Below are 12,416 nucleotides of genomic sequence, written 5' to 3' on the forward strand. Positions count from 1 at the left end.
CTAAATCACATTTAATTGCCTTATAAATGTTGGATAACTTGTTATTAGCAGGAGATTTATGCAAAACTGATAAAATCATACATTGTATTAGCTTGGGATTTTTTTTCCTAATTATAGGAGACATAGAATCCAATTTATTTAATACATATTGTCTAGCTTCTTGAAGCTCTAACCATAAACAAGAATCAAGTTTATACTCTTCCAAGCATAAACTATTGGATTTTAACTCATTATTTATCATCATTTGGTGCCAAAATGTTAAATGCTTTTGCTGAAATATAGACATTTTGTATAATCTGAAGAGAAAATAGATCTGTGTGTGTAGGCCATAGGGAAGAGTAAAAAAAGCCAATCCTTATATATATATTATATTTAAATATATAATTTTTAAATGATTTTATAAGAAAAACTAAATACTTAAAACTCAGAGAAGAAAATTCAGAAATATAATTTTTTATCCTCCAAATAAATGGATTATTAATTATATTTAGCTTACATGAACTGTTTATATTTTTGGTATTTTGTGACAATACCTCTATAAACTCTTTCCACTTAGCAGTGTATTCCACATAAATGAGATGAGAGATTGCACTGAATACTGATGAAATTGAATACATTTCTAAATTTGGTAAGGCTATACCCCCATTATACATGTGGTATGTTAATACAATCCTTGGCTTACTTGGTAACAACAAAAATTTCTGAATCATTGAATTAATTTTTTTTAGTTATTTGGTAAGAAGGATGTATAGATAAAGATTGAATTATATATAAGATTTTGGGGAGAAGGATCATCTTTATTATTAAAAGTTTATCATCCATAGAAAAGGGTAATTTGTTCCATTTATTTATTACATTTTCTATCCATAATAGACTTTTATTATAATTTATTTGAATGGTATCTTTAATATTGTTAGTAATAATTATACCTAAATATGCTATTTGTTGAGACTGAGCTATATATTCATTATATTCATCAGGTATATTATATTTTTGAACGTGTTAAAAGAATTTGTGTTTTATTATTATTAAAAGAAAGGCCTTACTTTTTTTGAAAATTTTCCATGTTTTTATAAAGTTTTTGTATAGATTCCCTTCTACTCCCAAGAGTAATCAATATGTCATCTGCAAACATTTGTATTGTAGATGATATAGTGGGGTTTAATTTGTATCCTTCAATATCTGTATCATGTCTTATTAAATTTGCCCGTGGTTCCATAACTAATGAAAATAAAAGAGGGGATAAAGGACACCCTTACTTAGTACCTTTTACTATTGGTATATTATGAGATATACTAGTGCCAATTTTAACAAAAGCTTAGCTACCTTCATATAACAGAGTGATAACATTGATAAAACTATTGGAGAAAATTAATTCCTTTAATAGAGTGAACAGATATGCCCATGTAACTGAGTCGAAAGCGCAATTTATATCTAAACTAACTAGGGTTAAATTTGTTTTAATATTTTTCACCGAATCAATTAAAGTTAATATTCTTTTAATGTTATCATATGAAGTTCTTTTTATTATAAACCCCATTTGATCACTATCAACTAATTTCGGTAAAACTGTTTTAAGCCTTTCTGCATGAATGGACATAAATAATTTGTAATCAGTGTTTAATAGGGAGATGGGTCTATAGAAGGTACACTTAGAGGGATCTTTGTTAGATTTTAAAATAGGAGAAATGAAAGTTTATTTCCAAGAAGGTGGAATTATGTTTTTGTCCTGAACAAGATTAAATACTTTATAAAGCAATTTTAGAGCATTTATAGGTAGTAATTTGTAAATTTCAGGAATAATGCATTCATTAGCTGGTTCTTTATTTTGCTTTAATTTGGTAATGTGAGTTTGACGTTCTTTGAAAGATATTTGTTTATCAATAGAAATCCCTTGTTCCTCTGAAAGTCTTGTTTTAGTGTATTTATTAATAAATGTTTTATTTCCTCTTTAGAGTTAATTTCAGTAGTTGTTTGGTTGATGCTTATAAAAAACTCTCTAAATTCAGTTAATATATTATGAATTTCCGATACCATTATTCCTTTTTTAGGGGAGAATATTTCATTAATATGATTAAATCTATTTAATCTTTTTGTTTTATTAGCAAGAATGTTTAAGGATTTAGGGTTAGAAGAGAAATGTATAAACTTGAATTTTTCTATATTGATCATAGTTTTATGTTTTAATATTTCTATATATTTATTATTTAACATATTTATGTCTTTTCTTTTATCTGATATATCTTTATCACCCATATTACTAGGTTTTAAAGTGTCTAATTTACATTGTATATCTTGCAGCTCTTTATCCCAAGCTTTCTTTTTTTTTTGTTGTACCAATTCAATATCCTACCATATAGATAAGCTTTTAGGGCATCCCATATGTAAATTTCTGATATATCATTAGTATTGTTAAGTTCTAAAAAATTCTGTACTTCTGTAGAAATGAAATCATTAAAATATTTTAATTTTGTAATATAAGCTGGGATCCTTTTTATATGAATATTAAAATTTGGATTGACTACCACTTCAAAAATTATAGAATTGTGATCTGATAAAGGACATGAAATCAGTGCTGATTTGTTTAAGGAATCTGTTAAATTATTAAAATAAAAACTCTATCTATCCTCGAGTATGAGTTATGTCTAGGAGAAAAAAAGGTGTAAAACAAAGAAGTAGTATCTGCAAAATAATTTATATCTTTCAAAAAATAAGTATCTGAAAAGTCTTTTAATAATTTAGATGATGTAGATATTCTTCTCTTCCCATTAGTAGAGTCTTTGTAATCTAGAATACAATTGAAATCTCCTGCCAAAATAATGTTCCCTTTAGAGAATAGTACAATTTGATCTAGATGTTGTTTCACTGTGTTTATCCCTATCCCTGGGATCCAATATATGCTAATCAATGTGCTCATTTTCGCCACGCCCCCTAAGGCAGTGGTTTTTGAGTGCTTGTAGTAGAACTTTTTTTCTCATCATCCCTGAAAAAGGTTTTGTTTGTGTATGAGTTACAAGATGCTGGAATCCCTCACTTCGAAAAAGTGGTCTTCAGGCACTTGTGCAATCTTTTTTCTTATCAGTTAGTGATACTTTTTGATATTAAACAATTTGCACATTCACTAACCTTCCATCAGATGATTCACGCTATCATTCTTCTTTTCAATGAAACCGAAATTGTACAGACTGAATTTATGGTAGAAATTACATCACAGATTAAACAACACAGCTATGCATAAAGCTAGCTCATACTACCACACACAGATATCCACTAGAACCTAACCAGCAATCATGGAATGTAAAAGAAACTTAAATGGAAGACAATACCTTAGTAGCATACAAATCAAAAATATACCCAACTAACTGAAACTGTTCTTAAAATAATAAGCTGCAACTAACATTTTCCGTAATTACAGGACTATATAAGTAATAAAACGTGCTATTTTAGGAAAGAAGCTTTAAAAGCCCATTTACATTTAATCGCTCATTTAGACTTTTCTTACCATATTTAAGACCACTTAAACCACATGATACAATGTATTTAAGTAATACTGTAAAGAAATGTTTTCCAGTCTCGTACCCAGTCTGTAAACTGTGCTCACGTCTGTCTGTGCAAGCCTCTTCAGCATTTCAGTGCAATATTCTTCAGTGCAATGTTGAGGCAGAGCCAAGGATAACCGTTCTTCTTCACTCACAAACATAAGATCACTTTCCCTTAAACAACAAAATTAAAATGAATACTGCAGTGTGGTACTTGTTATACCTACACATTTCAAGTTCTCAGGGTCAGCTAACCCACAGTTTAATAATATAGCCTGAAAGGTCATTCAGGTCATAAAGGTACAACTGTAACACACCTCAAACAGAAAAAAGCAAACAATGCTGCCAGATATAATCATCACAAATAAACCTAACATTCCATAATACTGCAGTTCTTGGACTACTCTGGTACAGTACTATGCTAAATGTGACCCAGCATTAAACAATCAATTCAAAAAGCTATGCAAATTGATAATTTTATATAGTATTCTTCAAAACAAAATGTTTGCATAATTTTCATTAATTCACTATTTTTATTTCACCCTGTTAAATCAAATATTCATACTTATACTTTAATCTACAATTATTCTTATTTCCCATCTCTGTTGATGGGTTTATATTGCATTATGGAACTTTCAGAAACTAGACTCAAAATTCATATGGTCGGGACCATACAAAAAACCCTAAAGAATCTATGCTTTTATATACACCAATACACAAATCATACTATAGTAGAGAAAACAGTAAATTCTGTGATGAGGGATTTGTATACAGATCGTGGTAATTTACCCTTTTCCCCTTTGTACTGCAATCTCTGAGTTAGTATGTATAATATGCAGGGGTATGGGGACCACAGCTCCCCCCCATACACACATGGGGGGGACGCAGGATTGCTTGCCCCTTGCAAAAGCATTGTGGGTTTTTTTGGGGGGTTTTTTTTGTGTTTTTGGCAACTAACATATATGGTCCCTACCATATGCATTTCACGTTTCCGAAAACTTGACAGTGTTTATAAACTGCAGTTGACATTCACCTTTGTGTTCTTTTCTCCCACCTCCTTGTAACATGCTCTAATAAATAATGTGCAGTACTCACATAAAACTGGGAGAAGTGACGTAATACAAAGATATAATATCACATTTGTTTTATTGACTGTAATGGTGCAACTTGACCAACAATTGACAATATAACCTTACAGAGAGATGAATGTTCACATTTACGATCAAAAATGACAACAGTCGTTTAACTAAAAGTACTTATTAAATTACAAAGTGAACTTGTGTATTATGTCATGTTTTCACTGACTAAGATGCAATATGAAAACAGTAATTTTATTCTAATAGAATCTAGGAGAAGTAGCAAATAAAAGTGAAGTGAGTAGGATTATTGAAAGAAAACCTTCCAACCAACTAGTGACAAAAAAGTTTACTTACACTATAACTTTTAGTTATGTACTTACCATAACTTTAGATGTTTGGTATCTATCTCGCCTACATTCTGTACTGATGGGCTCGGAGCCGATCCCTCGGCTCCGACTCGGCATGCTATGCTATAGAGCGAAGCCTCTAATTGGCTGAGCTATTTTCTATCCCAGGATGCACCACCACTAATCCCCAGATCTTGTTTGTCTGCATTCATGCATACATACATACATACTTGTTTATATAACATTGCCAGATGTTTCAAGATGAAACAACAGGATTCGGACCGTCTGATCTCTTCTGATCTCCAAGGAAGGGGGAAGGAGGGTGGGTTATTGGGAATGTAGGCGAGATGGATCCCAAACATCTAAAGTTATGGTAAGTACATAACTAAAAGATGTTATGTGATCCTATCTCGCCTACATTCTGTACTGATGGGACAGCGTCCCTAGCACCTAAATCCTAGGTGGCTCACTGGAAAACACTCCTGAGCACTGTGGAACCAAATGAAGCTCGCCCCCAAGATGCCACATCCAATTTGTAGTGAGAAATGAAAGTGTGTGGGGAAGACCACGTAGCCGCAGCACAAATGTCACTAATGGCAAGCTTAGAATGGAATGCTATTGAAGTAGCTATAGCTCTTGTAGAATGAGCTTTGACAGAGGTCATAAGCTCTTTATTAGAAGAGGAATAAGCTTGAGTAATACAGTCCCTGATCCATTTGGCAATAGTGACCTTTGTGACGGCTTTGCCCAATTTATTATCTGAAAAGGATACAAACAATCGATCTGTTTTCCTTGTTTGTTTGGTCCTATCTAAATAAAAACGCAATTGCCTGTGGACATCTAATGTGTGGAATATGTATTCCGCTTTGTTTGAGTACTTTGTAAAGAAAACTGGAAGTTCTAATGACTGTTGTAGGCAAAAACTGGAACAAACCTTAGGGACAAAGGATGGATTTGGCCTGAGAGATAATCTATCTTTGTGAAAAAACAGGTACGGAGGTTTTACAGACAAAGCTTGAAGCTCTGAAACCCTTCTGGCAGAAGTAATCGCAACCAGAAAGGCAGTTTTCCACAATAGAAATTTCAAATCGCATGTTGCTGCCGGTTCAAAGGGGGAGGAAGTTAAGGCACGTAACACCACATCGAGATCCCATGGAGGAGCAGGATGAGAAATCGGAGGTTGTAAAAGCGCAGCACTTTCATGAAGGTCTTACACAATCTGTTGCTCATTAAAGGTGGGTTTATAGACTCGTGAAAATTGGAGATAGCTGCCAATTGAACCTTGATGGTAGAGACTGAAGAACCTTGATTGACTAGGGAAGTTAGAAATTTCAGGACTTCTGATACGGGAATAGTGATGGGATCCAGACCCCGGAGTTGAGCCCAAATAGCAAATCTCTTCCATTTGCTAGAATACAATTTCTTAGTGGCAGACTTGTGGGCCGAAGATAAGATATGTACAACTTCCGGGTCTAAGGTATGATTCCTGACTATAGTCGGAAGAGGAGGAGCCAAGCTGTTAATTTCAAGGTGTGGAGGGACTGGTGGAGTAGTCCCGACTGATGAACTAATAGGTCTGGGATCTGATCCAGGAACCATGGACGGTCCAGTGCATATTTCCGAAGATAAGGGAACCATACCTGACGAGGCCAGTAAGGAGCAACTAAGATCATTTTGCTCCCCAAGTGAGATGCATTTTGGATCACTCTGGGAAGGAGGGGAACTGGGGGAAAAGCATATAGGAAGCCGGTGGGCCACGGATGGGCTAGTGCGTCCATAGGGCTCTCCCCTGGAGCCGGAGTGAAGGAGAAGAACTTTTTGCACTTCGCATTCAGCGGGGTTGCGAAGAGGTCGCAACAAGGAATTCCCCATTTGCTGAAAATCTGATTTGCAACTGTAATGTTCAGAGACCACTCGTGTGGAGAGAGGATAGTTCTGCTCAGTCTGTTGGCTATCACATTGGCCTTGCCAGGGATATGAGTCACCACTAGAAATCGTTTGGTCGACACTGCCCATTCCCAAACTCTCATGGCCTCTCTGCAAAGGGGGTAGGATCTGGTCCCTCCCTGCTTGTTCAGGTACCAGACTACTGACATGTTGTCAGAGTGAACGGCAATCACGCCCTGAGGGAGGTAATCATGAAGGGCTTGTAGGGACAGAAACACCACCCTCATTTCTAAGATGTTGATATGAAGTAGGGACTCTTCCGAATGCCATTTGCCTTGGACTGACCTGCCCAGGGAATGCCCCCCCCACCCCATCTGGGAGGCATCCGTAGTCAAAGTGGCCACAGGAGGAGGTGGAACAAAGGGTCGTCCCTGATCCAGATTGGAGGGCACCAGCCACCAGCAAAGGTCCCGTTTGCAGGTTTCCGTGATCCATATGAGGTGACTGAGAGGGAGATCCTGAAAGGACCACTGTGTTGAAAGAAGCCACTGGAGAATTCTCATGTGCAACCTTGCTAGGGGAACTAGAAGAACCGTGGCGGACATAGATCCCAATAGCTGCAGGACCATTCTGGCTGGGGCTTTGGATCTGGGGAGTAAGGCTCGAACTTGAGCCTGTATGGTTTGTATCCTTTCTGTAGGTAGATAGACCCGCATTCGATTTGAGTCTATCTCTACTCCGATGAATCTTATGCGTTGAGATGGCAGCAACACAGACTTTGGCCAATTGAAGGTGATTCCAAGGGAAGTGCCCAGTGATATTGTGGCTTGTAGGCTCCGCAATAGTAGATGCTTGGAGGTGGCAGTTAGGAGCCAGTCATCTAGATACGGAAACACCTGGAATCCTAGACTTCTCAGGTGAGCAGTCACGACCGCCAAACATTTGAACACCCTGGGGGCTGTGGTGAGACCAAAGGGCAGCGCGCGGAACTGAAAATGACTGTCTCCTAGGCTGAAGCGCAGATGTCTCCTGGATGCTTGATGTACCATGATATGGTAATAAGCGTCCTTGAGATCTATGGAGCACATCCAAACACCTTTCTCCAGTAGTGGGAGAATGGATTGTAGGGTGACCATTCGGAACTTGGACTTTTTGACTGAACAATTTAGAATGCCGAGATCCAAAATGGGCCTCAAGTCCCTGGTCTTTTTTGGCACCAAAAAGAATCTTAAGTAAGTCCCTAATCCGATCTGGTCTGCGGGGACCGGTTGGATGACTCCTTTTTGGAGCAGCTTTGAAACTTCTAGGGCTGCAATTTCCCATTGACTGGGTGGCGGGTCCGGGATTTTTTTGGACTGAGGTGGGGGGTGAGAAAAGGGGATGGCATAACCTCCGGCGATAATTCGAAGCACCCATCGGTCCTGAGTGATACCTTCCCAGGCTTTTAGGTGCCTCGAAAAATGACCCCCGACTGGCTCCGGAGCTGCACAGTCGGGCAATCCCTCAGGGACTGTGAAAGGCTGAAGAGCCATGAAAGGATTCGCGGTCTCCAGTGTTGCGGGGGCCTCTGCTGCCTCTGGGACGGCGTCTTCCAGAAGAATTTCCCCCTCCTCTGCCTCTAGAAGGGGGATCGTCCTGCTGTGAGGGATAAGACTTCTGAGATCTACAGAACCACATTTTCCCTCCTCTTTTAGCCTTGGGGTAAGGCCGTAAGGGAGTGGAAAATCATGCCCCTACGGCAGTCAAAGTCTTACCTTCTTGCTCGCAGTGGGTCAGTGTGTCCTTTACCTTGGGTCCAAACAAAGAGGACCCATCAAAGGGGGCGTCGGCAAAGGAAGACTTGAAGGCTTCCGCAAAATGACACAGGCGGAGCCAGGCTTGCCTCCGTAGAGCAATACCTGTACCCGCCGCTCTACTCGCCCCTTTGGCCGCATAAGAAAAGAGCCTCATGGACGAGTTCGATATGGATGACAGCGTAGCCAACTGAGAGCCAACCATCTGGGCCAGCTGCTCAGGTAGGTTACCCAAGAGGGTATCTGAAAGCTCCTTGATCAGATCCCTCTGAAACCTGGTGAAGTGCGTTAGATAGTTCAGGGACCTTAAAGTAAAGGCCGCTGAACTTAGGGTGCGCTTACCATACCGATCCATGCTCCTAGACTCCTTATTAGGAGGATGGACGGACGTCGAAGCCTCTGCTACATCTTGCTGGGTAGCAGATGCCACCAACAAGGCATCTACAGCCACACCTTTAGTCAAAAACTCCTTTTCTGGGGGTGCTGACAGGAACTTGTTTGGGCGAGCAGGCACCGGTTCCACAGAGTCTGGGTGTTCCCACGCCCTTCGACAGATCAATTCTAGGAGCTCATCGAAGGGTGGAGACACCCAGGAGGCGAAGGGCTGAGCCCCGAAGACCTTAAGTAACACCGACTCGTCAGCAGAAGGGGGTTTGAATTGCCAGCCGCCTCGTTGTTTGAGGGCTTCCAGGATGTCTGCAAAGGAGACATCATCTGAGGACGACTTAGGGGACCCCTCTGCATCATCAAGATCAGTGTCTGACGTGAGAGACTCATCGGGGGAGTCAACGTGCTTCCTCTTACACGATCTTTTCCTTGGGGGTTCCTCTGAAAAAGTTTCAGAGGGACCTCCAGGAGGGGGGGAACCCCCAGTGGGGGGTGACCTCAGGCCACGGGGCTCCGCTGTCTAAGGACAGGGGGACTGCCAAAGACCCAGTCTCCGTATGCAGGGAAGGTGCTGGAGAGACCGTGGAGGTAGCCAAAGAGGATTTGGCTAAAGCACTTCTCATGGCCCTGAAGGCCGGACCACCAGAATCCTGGGAAGGTCCCACCTCCGTGGCCACAACAGTAGATGGTACCCCCGCAGCCGACGCACCGAGAGGAAGGCTTGGGACCGAAAACATCAGTCCCGAAGCGTCCCCCCCAGGGCCGACAGAGGAGGTCCGCGTACCGAACTCCGACTCGAGAGCCGGAGTTGGAGTAAGGGTCGGGCCCGACCCGGAAACCTCCATCGGCTTCACCAGCACCGGCTCCAATGGTGCCAAGGCTGTTGGAGGAGGAACCGTAACTACAGGGTGGACCATCGGCTCCGAAGCCGAATGGGCTGGAGCCGAAACTAACTTTTGGAACACAGGAGACTGGAAAAGTCTTAGGAGCATCCTGTCGATGTCCGAATCAGACATCTTAGAGGATCTAGATGAGACCGATCGGGTCCGAACCGACTTCTCCATCGGCTCCAAAGGACTGGGGGACCGGCTCCAAATGGACTCGACCAATATCGGTTCCGAGGGAGATCCCAAAACAATTTCCCTCGGTACCGAGGAGAGCTTCGGCGCCAAAGGGGAAGAGTCTGTGCCGGCAACCCTCATCGGCTCCAAAATCAGTGGAGCCGATGAAGGTGACCCGCCACTCGACGCCCCAGTCCTCGGCTCCGAAACCAGAGGAGTCGAGACTGGAGGCATCGAGGCAGACCGTTCCGCCCTCGGCTCCGAAGTCCGTGGAGCTGATGGAGAAGCCTGCCTAGGTTTCTTAGCAGTCGGTTCCGACGGGCTGGTCGGAGCCGACACTTTTTTCTTCTTTTTGGTAGGAGAGGAAGAGGAAGATAAGGCCTCCTCGAAGGAGGGTTTAATCAGCCCTTTCAATATTAATTTATTCTTCCTCTCTTGGAGCACTCTAGAAGAAAAGGCGTGACACACGCTACAGGACTCCTGTAGGTGCTTGGCGCCTAAACAATATACGCACGAGGAGTGGTCATCGGTTATAGACATTTTATAACCGCACCTCATGCACTTTTTAAACCCAGAGGGTCTATGTTCTTTTGACATACTGACTAACAACAGACACTAAACAAAACAAGTTAAAGTAGCAGTATCTGTTCAGTAATGAAGATTTTACCACAATACAAAAGATTTTAACCAACTTTTTTTTTTTTTTTTTTTTAAACGAGACAATACACTAAATATATATGGAAAAAAATACTGAAAAGGAGGGCCAAGACCCTCTAACTTAAGCAGGTACTTGACCTCCTGAAAAAAATAAAAGACACTAGTAAAGAATAGGGGAAGGCCCCTCTAACTTAAACGGGAAACCTTTCCCTTAATCAAACACAATTTTCCACAACAAAGTTAGCAAAACACACTCGTACAACAACAATAGCTGTTAAAACAGCTTTTTGGGTAACAACAACAAAATTCCTGACAGGAAACTTTGAAGAAAAACAGTACTTAGCTCAGCCAAGTTTGAGACCACATCCTAGCTTGTAAGTGGCAAACAAGATCTGGGGGATTAGTGGTGGTGCATCCTGGGATAGAAAATAGCTCAGCCAATTAGAGGCTTCGCTCTATAGCATAGCGTGCCGAGTCGGAGCCGAGGGATCGGCTCCAAGCCCATCAGTACAGAATGTAGGCGAGATAGGATCACATAACATCCAACGTTACTTACACATTCTATTTAAAACTCTGGTAGATTGCTTTGATGATACCAGGGTGCTCATTATGACACCTCTCTGACAACTTTAAATACAGCTGTAAATATAACTTAATTTATTTGTCATGGAGTGTTGCTTCAAACAACTACAAATATGTCACCTGAAAGGTACTCATTAAGGAGAATATATTACTTTGACTTATTTATACAGAGAGATGTAAATACATCATTGGATTGACCTCTACTTTATTTAATGAATGGGATGAATTTTATTATAACTTTTACTCTGTCAATTTAACCTGTTTGTGGTACTTGCAGGTGGATATAGTTTATACATAACTTTGTACATGTTTTATAATATGAATTAATAAATTAAAACCCTAGTTTTACTCTATTGTGGGTAAGTTTGTTTTAATCTGCTCAAACGTTTTTGATAAAATATTATCAGCTATGTCCTTGGTCTAAGCCAAGTATCTTGCATCTCTTCAAATGAATTATAACTGAAATTATATTATATCTTCGACACATTGCTACTTAACTTTATGTGCAACTTTGGCATTTGAGGCAATTCACAAAATGCCTTGCTGTTATCTACTTCTGACTCCTCTAAATGACAAGTGGGGGAAGCTGACCTTAATAATTATCAGCAATTCATAACAAATTTCAGTAAATATCAGAGCTACAAATCAGGGCTAAGCATTTCAGTTTATTTCTTTGTTTACTAGTAAGTGCACTGGTCTGCAGACTGTTTTTCCCCAACCCTAGCCTAGAATGCAATTTTTAAAACAGCAGGAGAAAATAGAATAATTTCTTCAACAACAACAACAAAAAAAAAAAGCTGGTAATGCAGTCTTACTGCTCATGGAAATTTACCTATGGAAGGTCATTTTTTCTAACAGCAAGAAAAAGTTATTCATATGGCTGCAATGAGAACAATCTCATTTTCGGCTCATTAGCATGTCTCTGAATCATAGATTAGTTAACACTAGCACTGCCAGACCGCAAGCCAGTAGGATCTTTCCTAGCAGCCCGTGAATTGTGTTGGCAAAGGCATCCCGTACACACACACACACACACACACACACACACACACACACACACACACACACACACACACACACACAC

The 12,416-nt window shown here is 40.2% G+C and overlaps 1 protein-coding gene across 1 annotated transcript in view; it reads right to left on the reverse strand.

The window, feature by feature from the left end:
- The window catches only part of SH3TC2 (SH3 domain and tetratricopeptide repeats 2), an 819,499-nt gene that overhangs the window by 145,417 nt on the left and 661,666 nt on the right, over nt 1–12,416 (reverse strand). The window contains exon 10 of the mRNA XM_044069012.1: nt 3,580–3,713. Coding sequence (XP_043924947.1) covers nt 3,580–3,713 — 134 coding nt within the window. The remainder of the gene's footprint in view (nt 1–3,579; nt 3,714–12,416) is intronic.

The sequence above is a fragment of the Protopterus annectens genome, chromosome 4.part0 (assembly GCF_019279795.1).
Source record: "Protopterus annectens isolate FY-2018-M chromosome 4.part0, PAN1.0, whole genome shotgun sequence".
Classification (NCBI taxonomy): Eukaryota; Metazoa; Chordata; order Ceratodontiformes; family Protopteridae; genus Protopterus; species Protopterus annectens.